The sequence below is a fragment of the Aegilops tauschii genome, chromosome 5 (assembly GCF_002575655.3).
Source record: "Aegilops tauschii subsp. strangulata cultivar AL8/78 chromosome 5, Aet v6.0, whole genome shotgun sequence".
Lineage (NCBI taxonomy): Eukaryota > Viridiplantae > Streptophyta > Magnoliopsida > Poales > Poaceae > Aegilops > Aegilops tauschii.
Window position 1 is genome coordinate 560,330,690 of NC_053039.3, and position 24,339 is coordinate 560,355,028.

The 24,339-nt window shown below is 43.3% G+C and overlaps 1 protein-coding gene across 2 annotated transcripts; it reads left to right on the forward strand.

Annotated features, from left to right (window-relative positions):
* The first annotated feature begins 3,037 nt into the window (after positions 1–3,037).
* On the forward strand, positions 3,038–23,993 carry LOC109745746 (ribonuclease TUDOR 1). Of its 2 annotated transcripts, XM_020304860.3 has the most exons (20): positions 3,038–3,130; positions 3,243–4,219; positions 4,333–6,471; positions 6,684–6,736; positions 14,470–14,621; positions 15,039–15,113; positions 15,237–15,350; positions 15,432–15,536; positions 15,652–15,858; positions 16,098–16,298; positions 16,391–16,498; positions 16,663–16,833; positions 16,916–17,116; positions 17,217–17,579; positions 17,668–17,898; positions 17,975–18,160; positions 18,358–18,435; positions 21,613–21,807; positions 22,645–23,019; positions 23,559–23,993. In XM_020304860.3, the coding sequence occupies exons 1-20, from the start codon at positions 3,128–3,130 to the stop codon at positions 23,745–23,747; spliced, it is 6,123 nt and encodes a 2,040-aa protein (XP_020160449.1). In that variant the 5' UTR covers positions 3,038–3,127; the 3' UTR covers positions 23,748–23,993. The 2 variants fall into 2 exon arrangements, with proteins under 2 accessions (XP_020160449.1, XP_045085280.1); XM_045229345.2 differs by lacking the exons at positions 3,038–3,130; positions 3,243–4,219 and having other exon boundaries at positions 4,816–6,471; positions 6,684–7,130.
* Positions 23,994–24,339: the final 346 nt, after the last annotated feature.

A 24,339-nucleotide genomic window follows, 5' to 3' on the forward strand; every position in this document is an offset into this window, starting at 1 on the left:
CGCCGTCGTGCTGCTGCTGGATGGAGTCTTCCCCAACCTCTCCCTCTCTCCTTGCTGGATCAAGGCGTGGGAGACGTCACCGGGCTGCACGTGTGTTGAACGCGGAGGCACCGTTCTTTCGGTGCTTAGATCGGAATCAACCGCGATCTGAATCGCTACGAGTACGACTCCCTCATCTGCGTTCTTGCAACGCTTCCGCATCGCGATCTACAAGGGTATGTAGATTCACTCCCCTTCCCCTCGTTGCTAGATTACTCCATAGATTGATCTTGGTGATGCGTAGAAAATTTTGAATTTCTGCTACGTTCCCCAACAACATGATCATATCTACAAAGTCCCTGCTCATTATTGCATAATGACCCGACCCTTGGGGGCTACACTGCTTGAAATTTTTGTGAGCATAAGGCAATTACAAGTCCCAGGTTGCTGCAAGCATGACAACCCGGCACTTGGGGGCTACATATGTGGAATAGTCAGTTTTGACTAGTGACTGAGATGAACAATCTGGATTTCTTCAAGGTTGCAACATTTATATTGAAACAAGTCTTAAGCTATCACTATGTTCTCCTCTTAAGACTTGGGGGCTACAGGTAATATGCATATAAAGGAGGAACATCTTCAAATTCTCAGTTTTGAGCAAATCAGGAAGATTACTTGAGTTACCCGGCGTTGGCAATAATCATGACCCGGTGTGTATAACAGTCATAACCCGGAATCATCAGTTTTTATAACCCAGCAATTTTGGCAATAATAAACCGGCAAGTTCTATATCTTCAAACCGGCTGAATATCAGATGAGTATTTTAAAGACCAATATTTTTTAAACCGGCATTTTGGAAGCCGACTCAAGTGGATTATTTCTTACAATATTTCTCTACAAGAGACCAATGTCAGCAAATTGATTCTGAAGCTGGCCTGTTGACCCGGATTTTCCAAAAGAAGTATCTGGATTTTTTGCATTGACAAAGTTGAAATATATCTGTATATATCAAGAAGGAGATGTCAAGGACTTAAGGATGATCAAGTTCCGGCTTACAAATAATTTTTAACCCGGAGCACAACCTGTCAAATTTGTTCTTGAGTTATTTTGCAGGATCAGTTTAACATGGATAAATCCAAACTAAACTGGGGGCTAATGTCGGGGATATACCCCGCGGTGTAACCCGCCGGATGTATGACCCGGCTGGAGCATGGCGACTAACTTGTAACCCGCCCGGAGCTTGGTGATTCATTAGTAACCCGGCGGGCGGGTTCGATGGACAATAAGGCCCAAAGCCCAGAAGACCGGTTCACGTTATGATGGGCCAGTTTAAGAGGGAAGGCATAAGGAATATTCTCCTACAAAGGAAGCAAGACTAGGACTCCACTTGTAATAGGGCAATCCTAGTCCTACTAGGACTCCACATGTAACCTGCCCCTCTAACTTATATAAGGAGGGGCAGGGCACCCCAAAGAGGGACAGGCAACAAGAAACAATCTCTAGGGCTAGACACAAAGAGCCGGCTTACCGGCGACTCTCTCATGAGCATAATGAGACCTAGCCACAAACAGCATGTAGGGCTATTACCGGATGATGTTTCCCAGGGCCCGAAACTGTCTAAATCCTTGTCTTGTGTCGCGTCTCTCGATTCCACCCAAACCCTCTCAAGCTACCACATAAATGCGTTGGCCTCGCGACTAAGTCCTGACACTAAGGACATCTGCCGTGACAATTCCACGACAGTATTCACAAAACTTACTGACTTGTTCATTAATAGTGCTCCAACGACAAGTGATTGCATTTTGAACACGCACCGGCCATGCCACTTTCTTGCGCGTGCTGTAGTAATCATAAATCCTACCCCAATAAGAATTTGATGATTGATCTGTCCCTATCACAGCATCCAAACTGGTGTGCAACCATGCTGCCACCAACAATTCATCCTCTTGACTAGACCAATTCTTTCCTTTAGTGGATTTTGCTTTGGCAGATGCAGACACTTCTTGAGTTGGTGGCATCTCTTGCTCCCCAACTGGACTATCTGGCACTTGTGGTGATACACCGAAGTTCAACATGTCGAGAAAACGCTCGTCTCCTTCCATCTGCAAAAAAATGGCAGAAATTTCATATGACAATACATCAGCAGTAGCAGGATACAGGGGCAGCAAAATTCACTCTTGGTCTTCAGTAGCAGCATACAGTTTCATATGACAATACATCACCAAACTAGCATCAACAATATCAATTTTCAGTGTGCACACATGTTTAGCAGCTAAATTCAGCATGCACACATATTTAGCAGCAGCAGTAGCAGCCCCCTTGACCCAAACGCGGCGGCGACGGCGACCCCGCCCTCGACCCAGACGCGGCGGCGACGACGACCCCGCCCTCGACCCAAACCCCCCACCGCAGCGCCCCCTCCCTCCACCCCAATCCCCGAGCAGCGCCCCTACCCACCCCTCCACCCCAACCCCCGAGCGGCGCCCCCTCCCTCGACCCAGACACGACAGCGGTGGCGACCCATATGCCGCGGCGGCGTCCCATATGCGGCGGCGGCGACGGCCAGATCCACAAAGGTTGGATCCTATCCTCTCATCCCTCTCTCGCCGGGAGGAGAAATTGAGCATACCTCGCCTCGGGATGCTGTGGTGTGGCGTGACGACGACCTCGCGACGGCGTCCTCTTCGTCTCCAGAGCAAGCGACTTGGCGGGAGAGAGGGCGACGGAGTTGGCAGGAGGGACAAAAAGTGGCTGCGGTTGAGCTATGGACGATGCCTTCACATCGTCCAGGCCTGGACATTGTGGAGGTGGATTTAGAAGATGTGCATGTTTGGACATCCATTTACACAAGCTGTTGGACCTTCATTTTGGGCTCACATTATGAACAAGTAGTATAGACAATCATATAGACAAGCTATTGGAGATGCTCTTACTACTCTATGTTACTACTCATTGTGACTATTTTATAGAACGAATGGAGTAGTAGAGTAACAAACTACTACCACATGCCTCTTTTTCTTCATTTATTGCTTGTCATACCATCTATTTTGTCTAATATGTGTGCCTTGTGGGTAGTCTTACCGCTAGAGAACCCGTTGACTAGTTTTCCCGAGCTCGGATCTCCGATTATCGCCGCATCCTTGCCTCCATGGTTGGTCTTCCCCCTCCTACGGTGTCCTTTATTCTTCCTCCGCTGTGTTTGTTGATTTCAAGATGATGGATCGAATAATTCATCTTCTCTATGCTTTGATTTCTTTGTGCAGGCGGAGATGAGTTCTTCGCTGGCAGTCACGGGCGCCGCCATGGATGCTCCGGTGAGTTCTTCGGTGGCCGAGATGGGCGCCATGAATGCTCCAGTGAGTTCTTCCCTTGGGGTCATGGGCCCTCTTCTCAAGAAGATAGATTCGCTGCTGCCTCTGGATTACCGGCTGCGAGGGCCACTCAAGGACAGAGTCGCGCTCCTCAAAGTAGATCTGGAAGAAATCAGCGTCGCCCTTGTGGAGCAGTCAATGGTAGATTTCCCCAATGAAATGGCAAAATACTGGATGAATGAGGTGCGTGAACTTTGCTATGACATCGAGGATTTCATCGACGACATGATGTTGACGCACGCCGATGCCAAGATGAGGTCGGTGCAGAGCTTCAAGGTTGGCCGTGTCAAGATCCCTTGGCTTCCCAAGACGGTGAGGCCGTGCACGAGGGCCGCCAGGATCGCAGAACTCAGGGCCCTGGTGCGGGAGGCGATTGAGCGACATGGAAGGTATCTTGATGGTTGCACCTCGAGTTCTAGATCTCTGTTCACTGTGTACGGCCATATTCCATTGATGTATGCAGAGGCTGCAAACTACCTTGTTGGCGTCGATGACACCAAGACAAAGCTTATCAAGTGGATTACCGACGAGGAGCAGCATCCAGCAGAGACTACAAACTACCTTGTTGGTGTCAATGACGTGAAGATAAAGCTTATCAAGTGGCTCACCGATGAGAATGAACAGCAGCTGAAAATGGTGGTCATAACTGGACATGCAGGGGTTGGCAAGACCACACTTGCAAAACAGCTGTACCGTGAAGTTGGGCAGCAATTCGAGTGTCGTGCTTTCGTGCGGGCATCTCGGAAACCTGACATGAGAAGACTGCTTGAGGGCATCCTCTCTCAAGTTCAGCAGCATCGATGCCCCTCTAATTCCTACACAGTGCAAAACCTTATTGACAATCTCATCAAACATCTCCAGAATAAGAGGTACTGCATTTTACTTTATTGTTTGTACAATTCATTTGTAATTACCTTAGTGCTTCTAGAATGATTGTTTCTAGACACGATATAATTATAACTATGGATAGTCTCTTTTCCAGGTATGTTATTGTAATTGATGATTTGTGGGAAACAATATCATGGGATATTGTTGCCAGTGCTTTTCCGGAAGGTAATAACTGCAGTAGAATAATAACCACCACAGAAATTGAGGGAGTAGCTCTGGAATGCTGTGATTATCAATCTGATAATATTCTGAAGATGAAACCTCTTGGCAGGGAGGACTCTGGGAAACTGTTACTCAACCTGGTTTTCGGTCCTGAATGTCTGTGCCCTGAACAGTTAAAGGGGGCTTTTGACATAATCATAAAAAAATGTGCTGGTTTGCCACTAGCAACCATTTGTGTATCCGGTCTTTTAACAACCCAACCGGACAACCCTAAGCTATGGCAGCATGTGCAGGAATTTTTATGTTCCAATTTGAGTACTGATTCTACTTTGGAAGAGAGACTGCAGGAAATACTAAAGCTTAGTTACAATAGTCTTCCTCACTATTTGAAGACATGCTTGATGTACCTTAGTATGTATCCAGAGGGTTACACAATGCAGAAGTTTGATTTGGTTAAGCAATGGACAGCCGAAGGTTTCATCTGTGCAATAGAAGGAACAGACACATGGGAAGAGGTCGCAGATAGCTATTTTGAAGAGCTTGTCAACAGGGGAATGATCCAACCCGTGGATATCAACTACAATGGTGAGGTGTTATCCTGCACACTACACCACGTTGTTCATGATCTTATTACACTCGAGTCCACTGAAGAGAGATTTATCACTGCATTAGATTACTCACAGACCATCAGAGGACATTATAGCAAGGCTCGTCGGCTATCGTTCCACTTCAGCAATCCCAGATATGCAAAGAAACCAACTGGTCTAACACTGTCAAAAGTCCGATCAATTGGCTTTTTTGGAATCCTCAAGTGTCTGCCTACAATTGTGGGACTTAAGCATCTCCAAGTTCTAATCCTGGAGTTTTGGGGTGATCAACAGGGGATCAATTGTTTTGACCTCACAGGAATTTGCAGATTGTTTCAGCTGAGATATTTGAAGATCTCCTGCGATGCCAGTGTAGAAGTAGAATTACCAACCCAGATGCATATGCTGCGATACTTGGAAACAGTGATAATTGATGCAGCAGTGTCTGCAGTTCCATCAGATATTATTCATGTCCCGGGGTTGTTGCATCTTTCTCTTGGAGATAAGACAGATCTACCTGATGAGATTGGCCACATCAGATCTCTGCGTACACTACATTGCTTCGACCTTAGCAGTAACTCTGAAGACAATGTATTGAGCCTTGGTGACTTGATGAACCTGCAGGATCTTAACCTCACTTACTGTACAGAGGAGTCAGATGAACATCTGAAGAGAAACCTGACAGCTCTAGCCTCTTCTCTTGGGAAACTTGTGAACCTCAAATCTGTCTCTCTGGCTCCTGGTGTTTCACGAACGGTAATCTACCATGATGTGTGTAGCAGCATGTCCTCTCTTCCCTCCTTTCTTCAGAGACTTGAGTTGCTCCCCCCCATTTGCATCTTCTCCAGGCTTCCACGGTGCATTGGGCAACTCCGCAAACTCTGTATTCTGACAGTTGTTGTTAGCGAGCTGCTGATGGAAGATATGGATATACTGACAGGATTGCCTGCCCTAACTATTTTCTCACTGTATGTCCTGCAACCCACGGCAGAAAGTATCATCTTCAAAAAAGGGGCATTCCTAGGTCTAAAGTGTTTCAAGTATACATGTGGTGTACTGTCCCTCGCCTTTCAGGAGGAAGCATTTCCCAATCTTCAGAGGCTTGAGCTAAGTTTCAATGCTCATAAAGGTGAACAGTATTATAATTTGCTTTCAGGCATTGACTACCTATTAAACCTCAAGGAAACTGCTGGAACGATTGGGGCAGCCACAGGTGCTGAAGAACATGACATGAGGGTTGCAGAGTCTGCTTTAAGAGATGCCATTCGCAAGCATCCAAGGTTTCCTAGTTATGACAACGTAAAAAGGGTAGATTGGGTTCATGAAGAATACCAGCTTAGGACCCAAGCGAAAGACTCGCCAAGCGAAAAACATGAAACACTGCAAAAACAACATGGAAGAAAAGAGGGAGACTCGTTACATGAACAGCCTAGAATCTTACTGAAAGAAAGTGGGGGGGAAACAAAGCAATGTGCCGATAGCTGGTATGTAAACTACCCATTCCATGTATTCGCTCGCATGTAAGAACTATTGTACTGTTTTATTTCAGAATAAACAAGGATGAGTTTCTTTATGACCATTTAGGCACACATCAAAATAAATTACGCTGATGTAATGGCGCATATCAGATAATGTATTTACTTTTCTTTTCAAGTGTTGTACTGTTTTAACTGAACCTAAGTTTTCTTGCTCTCAGGATTTCTCATTTTCCGCCCCCTGAATCAATTATCTCCGATCAAATGAAGTCAGGTATTCCTATACATTTCTAGTTCCACTCTGAAATTTATTTTCTCCTAGAAAAGCCTATCGATTTTTCAAAGACGTTTAATTATTATTATCATCACAAGTATCAAATAGACTAAAAAGGACTGGCCTATGTGCTGGTGGTGGTGGGGGGGGGGGAGGGGGCACAGTGTCTTACAGAATTTCTAGTTCTACATAACTTTGGAATACTTAAAACAGATGTAAATTATTGCCTTGTAACCATACACTATTATTGTGCCAACTGTTTGTTGCTAATATGGCAATCACATACTATAATCTGACAACTGGTGGCGACGATTCATCAAAATGTGACAACATGGGATCTTGCTTTGAGGCCCACCTGAGACGAACTTACTGGTGAAGACACATCACTAACTAGGTTAATACTACCTCCGTCCTGGTTTATAAGTCCTCTTTGTATTTTGTGTCAAATTTTGACTAGAGATTTAACTTACAAAATATCAATGCATGTTGCCAAAATTTATATAATTGGATTCGTATTCGAACAACTCCGCCTATGTTGTCTCAACATAGCCGGTCCCAAGCCCAGGTAAAGGAGGAGGGTTGTGATAGGCTTGGCGAGCCAACGTAAAAATTCAGCCACTCTTATGGAGATGAAACCCAAAAGATTTTCGTTGGATTCGTATTCGAACATAGTTTCCAATTATATTATTTTTATGACATGCATTAACATTTTGTTAGTTAAATTTAAGGTCAAAATTGGCATGAAATACAATGGGGACTAATAAACCAGGACGGAAGTAGTATGTGAGATAAATCATGTAAACAACGAATTTCACAATTAGTGCAATGCTGTTAGCATGACGTAGAATATTCCTGCATGCAAGCATTTGTTCTCCCTATACGGGGAATTCCCATTGGGAGGCACCGAACCATAACTCCATAAGACAAAGTGGGTATGAACCCTAGTTCCAATATTTAAGCCCCAGATTTGGGGCATTTTTCAAGGTGAGATCGTTTCAAATTGAGGTTCCAATATTTTGGCTACACTAAGGTCACTAAAAAGTTCTTGAAATTCTGGTTATTAAAATTTCTAATGGTGTCAAATGACTGAAATTTTCACTCGGCTTTAGATCCTGCCATGGTTTGAGGAAATTTATAAAAAAACTAAATATTATTTGGAGTCACCAAATATTGAAACTGAAAGGCAAATATATTTGTATCTACTCAAATGACTTGAATGGTGAAAGTACATTGAAAATGAGAATCATACCGGTTAATGCTAAATAAAATAGTATTGTCCTTGATTTTGTGAATCATGTTTCGGTGACAATCGCACCATGCACCATAAAGACATTCTAGAAGTGGAGTTGCCAATAGTGACAGTCTTTCAAATCTTCATGCTTAGAGACTTCGGGTATTGCATTGCTAATAATGGGGACCAAGCATACAACCATAAATTAAAAGTAGTAATGAAGATAAAATGAATGGGGCGTTGCTCTATTCTTAACTAACCAGATGATACCCAGTGCGTAATTGGTTACAATTTATTCCCATGGAATTTGGTTCTATATGGAACATGACTATTTGGATTAAAAGTACTAGAACTGGAAATATATATGATTTGATAGTTTTGATTACTATATTCAACAACAACAACGGCGACAAAGCCTTTCAGTCCCAACAAGTTGGAATAGGCTATAGTTGAAACCCATAAGATTTCAAAACCTAGTCATGATCCTGCAATATGGATAACTAACTTTCACGCACACCTGTCCATGGATAGTTCTTGGTGATATTCCAGTCCTTCAGGGCACGGCCGGGGCCCTTCGCCCTATGAGAAGACCTCATAGAAAAATTCTCATTTTTGGCGTGTAAGCCAAGGACCCCTCATCAGATCGGGGCTCTAGGTCAGTTAATAAGACTTGTAACCTTAGGCCTTGTCCCCCTTTATAAGGCAAGGCTAGGGGTAGTTCGAGATCATCTGAAATCTAGGGTGTGTTTGGATTACAACCAAAAGCAACCATACAAAAAAAATTGGTAAGCCCATGAAAATTGGCTAGCATTTGGAAGGAGGCCAAAATCTTGGCTCGCCTAGGGCTTGCCAATGTTATTCTCGCGAACGCCACAGCGAGTTGCAGGCGCAGAAAAGCTTCGCCAAATTATTGGCTACATCCGTGCCCACTGTTCCTTCGTGGGTCCTGCGTAATTAGTGCACCCACTTACTTTTTTTCCTATATTGCGTACTTTTTGTTTCTATATTGCGTAGACTCTTTCTTATGAGAATCCTGCATAGAGATTTAGGGATTTGATGAAAAAATCTCTACAATTTCCTCATCTCTAGGTCCTTCTATTTTGGCTAGATCGACCAACACATGCATGCACCAAGATAGCGACTTGTAGCTGTAGGCCTGCGCCCGCGTGTGATTCTTATGGGGTTAAATTTCTAATTCTGCATCTCTTCTGTTTTAATTAACATATCTTCCCGATTGTAGATGATGTGTTTAAACATCTGAGGCTAGCATAAACATCAAATATCAGACCTTGTGGCCCTAAACAAATTACTCCTCGTTAATTAATTTTTTCCCACATTAATCCTCGTTTCCTACTGGCTTGCGTTGGAAAATGGACTTGAACCGGACCATAATCACTGTCCAATCCAAATAGCCAAATCCAACAAAAAATTTCTCTATTTTTTTGCGGGTAAAAATCCAACTAAGTTAGTTGCAAACCAAACCGAGATCTATCCTACTTCGCCAATATTTTGGTAAGCACAATGGCTACAATCCAAACAATAACAACTTGCCAAAATATTGGTCACGCCCTTACATTGCTCATGCCAAAATTTTGGTTGGGCTAGTTGGGGCACAGACCAAACAGCCCCCTAGCCATCGTGTCGGTAGTTCATATCCACACATATTGTAACTCCCTCACGCGAGGTGTTTTACCACAATCAATCAAAGCAAAACAGGAGCAGGGTATTACCTCAACCATGAGCGCCTGAACCCGGGTAAACCCCTTGTGTGCGATCCTCTGGAATTTCTGGTCACACGCTCCATCCTACCGAGACTACGGATGGTTTTTGGTACCGTCCGTTGGCGCGCTAGGCACGTGATGCCCCGACCAGAGATCTTGGATCTCAACTTCAAGCCGATGACTTTGCGCCCGGCCAGAGCTTTGTCTTTGGCTGTCTCACCTTTGTTGCAGATGAGATGGGTCGGCTCTACACGAGCGCGCCACCCACCCCCATCTGAACCCTCTTTTTCGGAACCCTCGAGTTCATCATCAACCGCTATGGCGACATCCGCCTACGCTTCCCGCCACTCCTTCGAGCATTGGATGCGGCTCCCGAACGCATTCTGGAGCCCGCGTCTATGGCCCTCGTCACAGTTTCGTAGTTGGAGCCTGCCGAGGTTGACCCCCGCTCTTGAAGCCCGCGCTATTGCCCGGCCTCACCAATGAGGCACTGTGCGGAAACAACGACAACCCACTAGCCTACCTCGACTCCGTGCTTAGTCGCGATGGTGTGCACAAACTGCCCATTACTGGAGGACCATGACGCCAACAACTATATATGAGATGACGAGACCTCTGATGCCGACGACAGCTCGGGGAGCTGCCCCTTAGCGTCGCAATTGGAAGATTCCCCATGACGGCTCTAGCAGAAACTCTAAATACAGTTCGCACCATAGAACATACGGCCCGTATCATGGACCCCAACGCCTCGACCACCGCCGGAGGTATCCCACATGGCACTGTCCCTCTAGGTATGGCTACCTTGCCTTCCACCACTCTTGTTTTCGTCCCCCGGGCTCTACTCCTCCGGGCTACGGTCCAATGGCCCCGGAGCCACCACCACTTACGGAGGCTTCTCCCCACCTCCTTAGCACACCACTCCTGGGCGAAGATGACACTTCCATGGCCATGGAGGCCTTACAGTAGGCCACCATGTCCGCTCACCTGCGGCTGTAGACAGTACATGAGGAAGCAACTACACGCCAAACACGTTCGATGGAGATGATGGCGAATGAGCAACACCGTCGACTACGGCGCCAACCTCGCGTAACAATGGTTTCCCTGGCGACTCTTGGACATGAGGCTCGTAACGATATCGACAATGCTGATGAGGCCGTGTTCATGCAAACTCCGGCTTGCAACCTCAAGGCGGTGGCCGCCCCCGCAGACAGACTTCAAGCCACTCCAGGCTAGCCGAGTGCTGACATCATCATCCCCCTTCAGACCTTGCCGCGCAATGCCGCCGAGCTCCTGGAAAACATAAGTGAGTCAGGACTTCACCTCGGCAACACTGATGATGTGCTTTCCATGTCAGGGCAACCACGACAACACAACCGTTCCGGCTCACAGCCCGGAGCGAAGGTTCCAGATGACGATAAACATAGCAATCTACACCAACCACTACTAGGAAAAGGCCTACTAGTGGCGCACCAGTTTTGCCTACTAATGGCGCACTACTGGTGCGCCACTAGTACCACGCCACTAGTATTTTTTACTAATGGCGCACCACTGGTGCGCCATTAGTATCTGGTATACTAATGGCGCACCAGGCAGTGCGCCATTAGTATAGGCCACGGTGCGCCATTAGTATATTTGAATTTAGAAGGCAGGAAAATAGTAGTGGCGCACTGTCTAACCCCCACCGTGCGCCATTGCTATTTTTGAATTTTGAATTTGGATCTGGATCGCGATTTTTTTGCTCGTTTTTTTGCACGATATTTTTTCAAATTTTGTTCTCGTTTTTGTATCTTGTACGTTCTTTTGCCGTGTTCTTTTGCCGGAGAGGAGTTCGCCGGAGAGGAGGGCCGAGGTCACCGGAGAGGAGGAGGAGGTCACCGGAGAGGCGCTCGCCTACATCGCCGGAGAGGAGGAGGAGGTCGCCGGAGAGGAGTTCACCGGAGCACCGGAGAGGAGGAAGGAGAAACCGTGAGGGGAGGGGAGGAGAGGAGGGAGGAGGAGCTCACCGGAGAGGAGGGAGGAGGAGATCACCGGAGAGGAGGGAGGAGAAACCGTGAGGGGAGGGGAGGAGGAGGTCGCCGGAGAGGAGGAGCAGGAGGTCGCCGGAGAGGAGGAGGAGGAGGTCGCCGGAGAGGAGGAGGAGGAGGTCGCCGGAGAGGAGGAGAGAAGGGGAGATGGAGTGGAGGAGAGGTGGAGTGGAGGAGAAGAATGAAGAGGTAAGGAGGAGAGGACCACGCCCAGCCATATATACGGCATAGTAATGGCGCACCGTGGGCAGGTGCGCCATTACTAACTTTTTTTTTTTTGATTTATTTTGAATTTTGAAGGCGGGAAGATAGTAATGGTGCACCATGGGCAGGTGCGCCATTAGTAAGTTTGAATTTTTTTGCCTCTCCAGATCTTAAAAGCCCCGTATCTTTTTTCTGTTAGGTTTTTGATGTAACTTTTCGAGTAGATGATTTTTCATATAAAAAACTTTTTCATCCGAGTTCGTATGCAAAAGTTATGCCCATTTTACAAATTCTCGAGAGATTTTGCAAAAAAGTCGAAAATTCATGTTTGTAAATTTTGCTAACAACTAGACCACATATCACATGGGAATCTTATTTTCTTTTATTTTTTTGACATTTCTATCATTTTCTTTTATTTTTTTGAAACTAAAAAGGCGGTCCGGGGGGGGGGGGGGGGGTGTGTGTGTGCATTCGGGGGAATGTTTGGGCCAAATTACTAATGGCGCACCGTGGGAGTGATGCGCCATTACTAGTTCAACTAACAATTTGAATTTTTTTTGAAACATAATTACTAATGGCGCACCGTGGGAGTGGTGTGCCATTACTAGTTTAACTAGTAATGGCGCACTATTCCCTGGTGCGCCATTACTAGTTTTGAAAAAATAAATTTTTTTTTTACTAATGGCGCACCATGAATGTGGTGCGCCATTAGTATTTGCACCCTAATGGCGCACCAACACATGGTGCGTCATTACTATTTAGTAATGGCGCACCACATGTACAGTGCGCCATTAGTATCCATATTGGCTATAGCTGTTTTTGTAGTAGTGAATGGATCTAGCTCACCCCGGCCATAACCAGATGCCCTCCGCTGCCGCCGCTTCGACCTCCCGTCGTGCACGACCACCTACGCAATCACATTTGGACATTTGGGCCCAGGAGAAGGAAAAATACAACTATAACTATGAATCACCAGCAGTAACACCAACACCCTCACTGCAAGTATAGCCCTACCATGCTTTGCCTACGAAGTAAGCACACATCCTTTTCCAAAATCATTCATTGTACATGGTTTCGACAAGTATTCCAGTGACATAAAGTTGGACCACTGGTTAAGTTATTACCTCACAGCTGTTGACATGGCGGGAGGCGACATAGGTAACACTCTCTGATACGTGCCCGTCTACAAGATCCGGCCAGAACATGGCTCGACGGGCTTCCCCCAAGCATGATCCGCGACCGGGCGGACTTCGAGAAAGCTTTCGTCAACAACTTTGATGGGGCATACCAGTGTCCCGACAGTGCGTATGACCTTCACAACTGCATGCAGTGGGACAAGGAGTTGGTCTGCGATTACATCGCTCGCTGGCTCAAAAAATGCATCTCACTAACTAATGTCTCGAATGAGCAAGCTATTCACACATTCATCAATGGAGCACAGGATGAAGGCCTATGTCACAAGCTTAGTCGTAAACAAGCAGACGGGAGGCTCACCACCATGGCACAGCTCATGAAGGTGGCAAACGACTATGCAATAGGCGATAAGACGGCGCGTGCAGGCCGCCGTTAGATTGCTGCATCAGACGCCCAAGAGTCAGCTGAAGCTGAGGCTGGAAAGAATCGGAACCACAATCGTAATCAGGGCCGCGTATGTTAGACGTGTTGGTGGAAGTTCAGGTGTTGCTTAAGTCAGTCGTATGCCGACTGTCAAGTCATGTGTTAGTCACATGATTTGGTTAGTTCTACATGTTGATCGGCCTTTTGAGTTAGTTCTAGTCTAGTAACTGCAAGCATGCATGCGACGTTCGTGGATTTTAACATGTGTGTTAGTTGGAGTGTACTAATTAATCGGTGGTTGCATATGGCTCGAAATATGGTGTGCCCATATTGATGCTGATAAGTAGTTTGTGTTGTACTTGAGTTGGTCATCATGAGAGGCAGCATCGACTTGAGGTGACAAGCATGGTGTAATGCTGATGCAGCAAGGCAATGCCAAGTAAACACACAAGGATTAGGAGGAGAATTTATTTTTGACATCAAGGAGGAGAAGAATGTTAGCTACAATCATTGTGTTGTTTTTACTAGGGAATAGTAGTACTAGTACAGGTCGGTTTGCTTTTACTTAGCTTATAAGGCATACACTTGCTGTGTGACAGCTAGCAGCAGTAGTCCAAGTTTGGTTTTACTAGCAGCAGCTGTAGTACGGCAGTCACTGTAGCACCAACCTAAAGCCTCTATATAAGTGGCACCCCATATGTAAACTCCCAAGCTTGGGAGGTATTAGTTGCTGTCCCACCTCTCCTGTAAGCTCATAAGCATTGGTTGCTAAGTGATAAAAGGGGCATTTGTTCCCCAGAACAAGAGCTCTTTGTGTGTGAGTGTGTGTGTCCAGATAAGAAAGGTTCTGTCCTACACTAGCCACATATGGCCTGTGAAACCCAAATGCGATGAATGAAACATGCATGCATTAAATAATAATTGTTGAATTATATGGAGGACTCAACTTGGCTTCACAGCTAATGAAGTTCCATTTCCTTTTGATTCCAAATATAGCCGGTGTCATGGCATCGAAAGCTTCGGGATGGCTAAGGGGTAAGGTGAAGGCTGTGACTTCTGGGGATTGCCTTCTCATCATGGGGAGCACGAAAGCAGAGATCCCACAAGAGAAGTCCATCACTCTGTCACACCTTATGGCCCCAAGGCTGGTAAGATTCAATCTGCAGTTATCGACAAGGGGAATATGGTTTGGCATTTTAACTTATTGCATGTTTCCATTTCCTCCATGAAATTTTTAGTGTATTGTCAGGGGCAGAGCTAGATATAGGCCGCACTAAGTTGGGCCAGCTCATCTAGCCTTGATTGCCCAGGGTTTGCTTCAGCCCTTCTCTTTAGTGAACTACATTTATATGCTATGCTTGGGAGCCAATGGAAGTTCATATTTGACACAAGATTTCTCTCCATCGTTGCATTATCATTCCCACTCTTTGATCATGTTCTGTTTTTATAGTTTAACACTTAGGAATACAACTATAATAAAGTTGTTGATATTTGTTGTGCAATACATTTTAGTCTTTTCTCTGTTTTTTCTTGTCCACTGAATCCGTATATTTGTGCTGTTCCAGGCTCGTCGTGGTGGAGTGGATGAGCCATTTGCTTGGGAAAGCAGGGAGTTTCTGAGGAAACACTGCATAGGAAAGGTACACCATGTGATTTTTTTTGCATCTATTCCAAAATCTCCTATGCATGGATTATATTCAGTGTATTCACATAAAAACCACTTTTATTTTCTCTTGAAAATGAAAAACTCAAATGTATTGCAGGAGGTCACATTCAGATTGGATTACACAGCTCCTAACATTGGACGGGAATTTGGTACCGTCTACTTTGGCGACAAGAATGTTGCCTACTTGGTAGTTGCTACAGGATGGGCAAAGGTGATGACCATTTACTTTTTTTCCTCAATTGTTTTACTGCATCAAATGTTTCAGTAATTTTTATCTTATTTGCTTGATCAGGTAAAGGAGCAAGGCCCCAAGGGGGGTGAACAACTCCCATATGTTGCTGAGCTGCAACGGTTGGAGGAAGTTGCTAAGCAACACGGTTTAGGTCGTTGGAGCAAGGTTTGCTTTCTTTTGGGGTTCCTGCTGTCCTGCAACTATCTTTTGAATTGCATGCCACAAATGTTATATTGAATGATGACTAGTTTTTGTATTCTTATTTTCTGCCAACTTGTAGGAACCTGGTGCTGCTGAAGAATCGATAAGAGATATTCCACCATCAGCAATTGGTGAATTAAGTGGTTTTGATGCAAAAGGTTTTGCAGTTGCAAATAAAGGCAAGAGTCTGGAAGCCATTGTCGAACAAGTTCGTGATGGCAGTACTGTTCGTGTTTACTTGCATCCAAGTTTCCAATTTGTCCAGATATATGTCGCGGGAGCACAGGTGTGCTTCTCAATAGCTTTTATTTGATTCCATGTATCTTTTCCTTTAGAAAGTACTCCCTCCGTTCCTAAATATAAGTCTTTTTAGAGATTCCACTACAAACTACATACGGTTGTATATGGACATATTTTAGAGTGTAGATTCACTCATTTTGCTTCGTATGCAGTCCATAGTGGAATCTCTAAAAAGACTTATATTTAGGAACGGAGGGACTAAATACTGAGAACAATGAAACGCAGGCTCCGTCCATGGGGAGACGCCTTGCCAAATCAGAAGGCACTGCCGACGACACCACAAATGTTGACGATTCTGGGGAAGCTCCTGCACCGCTGACAACAGCACAAAGACTTGCTGCATCGACAGTCTCTACTGAAGTTCCACCAGATAGGTTTGGAAGAGAAGCTAAGCATTTCACAGAGACTCAAGTTCTGAACAGAGATGTCAGCCACCTTTTGTTTCAAATTTCTCATCCCATATTTGGACTCAACATTTATCATATTTTCATCAGTTTTGATTTGTATATTTTCTATAGGTGCGGGTTGTGGTGGAGGGCACAGACAGTTTTAATAATATAATTGGTTCGGTGTATTACCCTGATGGTGACACTGCTAAGGACCTGTCCCTTGAGCTTGTTAAAAATGTATGATTAACTATTTATCCATAGTCATTTCTATGATTAACTATTTATCCATAGTCATTTCTGGTTCATATTATTCATTCTAAGATGCAAGAATTGCTAAATTGTTTCTTCCAATTGTCAGTCATTTTGCATTTTGAAACTGTTCTGTAACCTTCCCATTACAGGGTCTTGCGAAATATGTGGAGTGGAGTGCGAACATGCTAGATGTTGAAGTCAAAATAAAGCTGAAGAATGCTGAACGTCAGGCAAAAAAGGAACAACTGCGAATTTGGACTGGATTTAAGCCACCAGTGACAAATTCAAAGCCAATCCATGATCAGAAATTCACTGGAAAAGTGGGTTTCATGTTCTCAGTAGCAGTCTTTTGATCTTGATTCTTGTGACTAACTAATTTGGTTCATATTGATGTCTTTGTAGGTGGTAGAAGTTGTGAGTGGAGATTGTATTATTGTTGCTGATGATGCTGCTCCTTATGGAAGTCCTTCAGCAGAATGGCAGGTTAATCTTTCAAGTATTAGAGCTCCTAAGCTAGGCAATCCTCGCAGAGAGGACAACAAGCCCGACAAATTTGCTCGTGAATCTAAGGAATTCTTGCGCACACGGTTGATTGGCAAACAGGTATGTATGGGCTGCTCATATTCTTACTGAAGTTTCAATGATGAGAAGTTGATTTCTTAGTTGAGAAGTGACTGATATATCCCTTTTTTCAAAATTTCAGGTGACCGTGGAAATGGAATATTCTGGAAGGATCAGCACCATGGATGGACAGAATGCTGTGCCTGTAATGAACTCGGCTGATACCAGAGTTTTGGATTATGGTTCAGTTTTTCTAGGTTCGCCATCACCAGCGGACGGAGATGACACATCTTCTGTTCCAAGCACAGGCACCCAGCCTAAAATTAATGTTGCTGAGCTTTTGCTCTCACGGGGCTTTGCTGAGATATCAAAACACCGTGACTACGAGGAAAGATCACATTATTTTGATGCTCTATTAGCGGCTCACTCACGTGCTGAGAAAGCAAAGAAAGGAATTCACTCTGACAAACTTCCTCCTGTGATGCATATAACAGATTTTACAATGGTTGGCATTCTTGCTTGTTCCAGTAGTTTCCTTTGACATTTGCTATGCGCCTTTATTAATAGATTGTTATGAATGCAAATCTCCTCAGGTTAATTCTAAGAAGGCCAAAGATTTCCTTCCCTTCCTGCAGCGGAATAGAAGGCATACTGCTGTTGTTGAATATGTTTTCAGTGGTCATCGTTTCAAACTAACAATTCCGAAGGAGACTTGCAGCATCGCTTTTTCATTGTCTGGTGTTAGGTGCCCTGGTAAAGATGAGCCCTACTCAAGCGAAGCTATTGCTTTGATGAGGAGGATGATTCTACAGCGTGATGTGGAGGTATGGCGTTTGCTGCCTCTCTGCTTTGTCCATATCTTCATCTTCAATATCTGAAGGATACCAAATCATTTTGCAGATTGAGGTTGAAACAGTTGATAGAACTGGAACATTCATAGGTTCCTTGTGGGAGTCTAAGACCAACGTGGGTTCTGTTCTTTTAGAGTCTGGCTTGGCCAAGCTTAGTTCATTTAGCTTGGATAGGATTCCAGATGCTCATGTCCTCACAAGAGCTGAAAAGTCAGCAAAGCAGCAGAAACTTAAGGTGACCTGTTATACCCTTCTACATCTTGGGAAATACATACTCTCTCCGTCCAGAAATACTTGTCATCAAAATGGATAAAAGGGGATGTATCTAGATGTATTTTAGTTCTAGATACATCTCTTTTTATCCATTTTGATGACAAGTATTTTTGGACGGAGGGAGTATATTGTTTTTGTTACTAACACCTATTTATCAAGATATGGGAGAACTACGCCGAGGGTGAAAAAGTTTCGAACGTGTCCGCTTCTGAATCCAATGAACAGGAAATTCTCAAGGTTTGTTTATGAAACTTACATTTTTGTCGTTACTAAAACTAGCAAAGTGGCCGGCAGCCCCGCACGGGCAACAGCTAATTCAGGCTAATTTTAAGGTTTTTAATATTACGCTATTTTGAAAAGTTGCTTTTCTGGAAGTTGCTGAAGGTAAAATGTAACAAAGTTTCTTAATTATGAAAATCAAGCTGTTTCCATTGGGTGAGTTATGCTAAATTAGTAATTACTGGCATTTGCCATAATTGGATAGATTGTGACGAAGAACATGTCCATAGGATATTTTCAGACAAGCTACAAACTTCCCACTATCATATTAGCAAAAAGAAAAAAAGGTTTTACACAACAATACAAGGGATCCAACTTCCTGTTAAATAGCGGTTGGTATGTTATATCCATAGATACTAAGAAAGCATATAAATAATTTCATACCTTACTAATAATGATTACAAGGGTAATATTACAATACAAATAACGTATATGTCAGAATGTTTAAATCAAAATTAGTTAAGGAAGGCATCAATAGCTATGTGTGCTCTGTTAGTAAATAGCGGTTGGTATGTTATATCCATAGATACTAAGAAACCATATTAATAATTTCATACCTTACTAATAATGATTACAAGGATAATATTACAATACGAATAACATATATGTCAGAATGTTTAAATCAAAATTAGTTAAGAAAGGCATCAATAGCTATATGTGCTCTGCTTATAACACTAACCTATTCGATTTCAAATTTTTGTAAGATACAATGGCAACTATTTCAAAAGATAAAATCATGAAAGGAAGACAATAGCTAACGAAATGTATAGTTGCTTGATTATATTTCAGTTGCGGTAGCAGCAACACGTTGATAAATTGGGGTTTGGCCAGTGGACTAGTTTGGCTCAATCCGCAAAACCAAACCATATCGTACCACAAAGAGAAAAACAAACAATTTTGCTAAAGCACATCTAGATGTGACATAAGTATTGCACATCTAAGTCATATGTCATTGATCTTATCCGGAGATTCGTGTGGGTATTTTCTTTTTTCCTTTTTCTTTTCCTTTTTATGCTTGATTGTATCACTTAGATGTGCAATAACTAGGGCACATCAAGATGTGCCCTAGACAAACCCAAAAACAAATAATCAGATTGTCAAACATTAAGCCAGGAAATATAGGAATATATCTTTAGTGTATTTTGTAAACAAATATAACTGTTTCAGTCTTTTCTTTTTTCTGGAAGACACAGGAGATCTGCGTGCCGATATATAAGACAGAGAGGAACAAACATATACAGGGTTTGGTCATGGTGGCGCTCGCAGGCAGCCCCTAGACAGAGTCCATAACACATTAATCAAAGATTACTCTCTTAAGACTACCATTTCCCACCTTCGCCCATTCACGACCGGTACTAGAAATCTTTTCATACACTACCGACGGCTGAGAAGAAACATTCCTGAAGATCCTTTGGTTCCTTTCTAGCCAGATGCATCGCAGCGCACACAGGATCAGAGAGTTCACCCCCTTGCGCAGTTTCGGGTGCACAGCCTGTTTGCAGGTCGGTCCACCAATCGATGATGCTGGCATCCGGAGCTGGGGCAAGCATCTGGTAGTCAATCCATTGGAGAGAGTTGGAGCAATTATAACTGTTTTAATCTAAATACTCCCTCCGTCCGGAAATACTTGTCACAGAAATGGATATAAATGGATGTATCTAAAACTAAAATACATATAGATACATCCATTCCTCCGACAAGTATTTCCGGACGGAGGGAGTACCATTTAAAGGTTCTCACCTGATATGGCACTATCAACTTTGAGAATTGATATCAATAGAAAAAAAATACTTATTTAAACTTGAAAATCAAAACCATGACAGAGAAGTACATATCAGATTTGCAGTTACGCAAGATAATAAGAAAATAAAAAAAATACACAATCATTGTATTAAGCTTATGAAAAGTCAAAAGGCTTTATTGCTTATAAACTGGAGATAATGTACATGCAACAACGTGATACCTGTGTAGTTTAAATAAAACCATCAAATTTAAGGTATGCCGTCAACGAACTAATCCTGAAGATCAAAATAAAATATTTTGTTTAGTACCCAATACCTGTATAACATACACGGAGCTGAAACTGCACCTAAAATACCTCAGCAGCTCTGCAGGCTGCAGCCAGCACTACCGATCCTTGTAGACCAAGTTCATATTTAGAAGGATATGGAAATACCAATCCGTCTTGTCCTAGTCCCGTGGTGGCACCTGCCGTCCCTGCAGTGGCTTTCCAGGCGGCAAAGCATGCAGCCAACGGCGCTCGAGCGGTACCTCCTGACATCATACTGCAAGGTCTGAAGGATCTCAGCCGGTGCTGTCGCTCGCGCTCGACAAGCCCTGGTGGTGTTCGTCCTCGCGGAGCACCCCCTGTGCTGGAGTGTCTTATGGATCTTTTGCCGGTGCTGCTGCTCGCGCTTGACATGGGCGTCCTGGTGGTGTTCGTCTTCGCTACTGGAGTCCTTATCTCCCACGCAACTTGTAGCTTAGGCAGGAAAATATATGTTTTTAAATTACAAAGCTCAAGTTTAGAACTACGTGGGACATATTAAGTTGAGAGGCCCATTGGAGTCCTTATCTCCCACGTAGCTTGTAGTTTAGGCAAGAGAAAATAGTTTCCATGTTACGATTACGAAGATAAGTTTAGATCTACGTGACACATTAAGCTGATAGGCTCACTAAGCCTTTTATATTACGAAGATCGAGCCGCTATAGTTACTTAATTTATGAAGGTCCACCAGACGAATGGTCATTATATTTTTTATTAACATGGGTTTTTCTAGCCTATTTTCCTAATTTTGATCCGTATTGTGGTTTTCGTATATACTCCCTCCGTTTCTTTTTAGTCTGCATATAAGATTTGGTCAAAGTCAAACTTAGTAAAGTTTGACCAACTTTGTTGGAAAAAATATCAGCATCTACAATACTAAAGCTATATGGTATGAAAATTAATTTCATGATGCATCAAACAATATTGATTTCATATTGTGTGAATCTTGATATTTCTTTTCTATAAACTTAGTCAAAGTTGACAAAGTTTGACTTTCATCAAATCTTATATGCAGACTAAAAAGAAACGGAGGGAGTATAATATAATAGAATAGATAGTACTGATATGGCTTTGTTACCTGAGTTCAGGTTGTTGCTACTGAAGTTCTTGGTGGTGGAAAGTTCTATGCCCAGGCAGTAGGTGACCAGAGAGTATCTTCCATCCAACAACAGCTTGCATCGTTGAAATTTAAAGAGGCACCAGTCATTGGTGCTTTTAATCCTGTGAAGGGAGAGATGGTTCTTGCTCAGTTTAACCTCGACAACTCCTGGAATAGAGCCATGGTATGGCTACAGTTAATTCACTCATGTTAAAACTAACTAATTATTCCTGTCTCAAGGTCATAGATTGCACTAACCGCAGTAGCTTATTTTTTCCCCAAATGATAAGTGCCACACGTCAGGTGTGTGGCACTCCGACCCTGACGTTTTACGATGGCAATTCCAGTCACGCAAAGATGGCAAATTCCAGTGACGCACGGCAAGTTTCTGTGAAAAATAAACTGAAGCACGAAAGTTGCCATGCTTGCCAACTAAAGTTGCCATCCTCACATAGCTTAACTTGCCATAAAAAATGTTCAGAGTTGCCATGTGTTCGTACCTGACGTGTGGCACTTACCAGGGACCTATTTTTCCTATAACTTTGCTGGAAGATCATTTATTATATCTAATTATCTAAAGTTTTCCTTGCAAACCATTTTCTGTGGCATTAGTTTAATATGTCTACCAGCACCCCCTTTGTGAGTCAATCTGTGCTCTCAGTTACTTGTAAGTAGTAACTCTACAATTGGTTATAAGTTTCAGACTGGTTTCGGCCATTTCTTTAATAGACACCTATCATTAGACGCTTAAATTGGGAATTGGTGTGCTTGTTTAAATCATTTAGTTGAAGTAATAGATGTTTAGAGTGTCAGACTTGAGTACCTAACAGTGCAGATGACCATAATACTATTAGCAGTATCTTGCCAAGTTGACAGTATTGTTGGACATACGTGGTTGATGTCTCGTTTTAGTGCAATGTTACATGCTTATATTTGTTCTTCTTGTGACTAGTTTTAGATTTTCACAGATAATGAAATGACACAATATCCTAAAGGAGAATTTCTATTATAACTCATGCAGATTGTTAATGGACCCCGAGCTGTAGATTCTGTAGATGACCAGTTTGAAGTATTCTACATTGACTTTGGTAACCAAGAAGTGGTTCCTTACAATCGCATACGACCTGCGGACCCATCAGTATCCTCCTCTCCTCCTCTTGCTCAGCTGTGCAGCCTTGCCTTAATAAAAGTGCCTGGTCTGGAAGATGATTATGGTCAGGAAGCAGCAGAGTATCTTAGCGAATGTTTGCTAAGCAGTTCAAAACAATACCGGGCAATGATCGAAGAGCGCGACACTTCCGGTGGAAAAGTAACGAGACAAGGCACTGGAACTGTTCTCATTGTGACTCTTGTTGACCCAGAGACAGAATCCAGCATCAGTGCTGCCATGCTTGAGGTTTGTGCTATTAATTGTTATATATTTTGAATTGCTGTTGTGCTTATGTTACATGCTGGTGAGTTTCTTCCAAGTTTGCTTTGATCTTTCCATGAGGAGCTTCCTTATGAAAATATTTTGTTGTGAAAAATAGGCTGCAGAATATTGCTTAAGTAGTTTGGGTAGGTTTCAACAATAGTAATGACTCACATTTTTTTAATATTGATCTTGAAAATGATACAATAGTAATGAAATGTCCACTTTTCTAGACCTTCCATGTGTTTTTTCCTTTGAGAAGTGTAACTTCCAAATGCTACTCCCTCCAATCCAAAATAAGTGTCGTGGTTTTAGTTCAAATTAGTTTACCATGACACTAATTTTGGATCGGAGGGAGTATGAATTAGGATTTCATATCCATAAGAATGACTGGTTTTTTATGTTGGCTTGCTCGGGCTTGGGACCGGCTATATTTAAAAAGCTATCTTCATTCCTAATAGCATACCCTAACTTGCTTTTGACAAAAGAATTTGTTGTTGCATCTTCATCCCTAATATGTGTAGGAAGGGCTTGCTCGACTTGAAAGGAGCAAGAGATGGGACACCAAGGAGAGGAAGAAGGCTCTTGAGAATCTGGAACAGTTCCAGGAGAAAGCGAAGAAGGAAAGGCTGCGGCTGTGGCAGTATGGAGACGTCGAATCCGATGAGGATGAGCAAGCTCCAGGTGGAAGGAAACACACATTGTGTCGGTAGATGGGAGTAGGCCGCTAAAGACAGCGTGGCATGTTCAATTGGTCATGGTTTAGCTTTGAAGTTTTGGACGCCGTGAGTTTATATGGAAACCAGTGAGAGGACTCTATTTATGCAATTAGAACAGAACTATACATTGTTTTTCCCCGAAGCACAATAAGGCCGTGTCCAGGTGGACTGCATTTTGTAGAGATAGAACATATAATGTCGAGAATTGCAGTCAATGGAAATTCAGGATTGGTACTTAAATATACCAATACAGTATTTTTTTATAGATAAAAGGCTTATGCCTGACTTTATAAAACGAAAAAATTAATGCTCACACGTGTGGCATCTTGCACATTGCCTATACGCCTTCATCATCACTTATTTTGCCACGTATGAACAGATAACATCAGCAGGAATCTTTTTAGTTTTCGGCTTAAAAATGTTTTATCTCTTAATTAAAAAATTAAATTAAAAATTCGTTTTCATCATTAAATCCGTCTCGACGAGATCTTCAAAACTAGATCCCATATTGATATGTTTCGACGATTTTTTTTCCCCAAAAGTTGCCATGATGTTTACACTGTAGTTGCTATAGTGCTTAAACTAA

Excerpts from the sequence above, each read along its gene's own strand:
- LOC109745746 (XM_020304860.3), top strand. Across the intron at positions 16,834-16,915 it reads ATCAGAAATTCACTGGAAAA|GTGGTAGAAGTTGTGAGTGG; the intron begins GTGGGTTTCATG and ends ATGTCTTTGTAG. Across the intron at positions 18,436-21,612 it reads ATGAACAGGAAATTCTCAAG|GTTGTTGCTACTGAAGTTCT; the intron begins GTTTGTTTATGA and ends ACCTGAGTTCAG.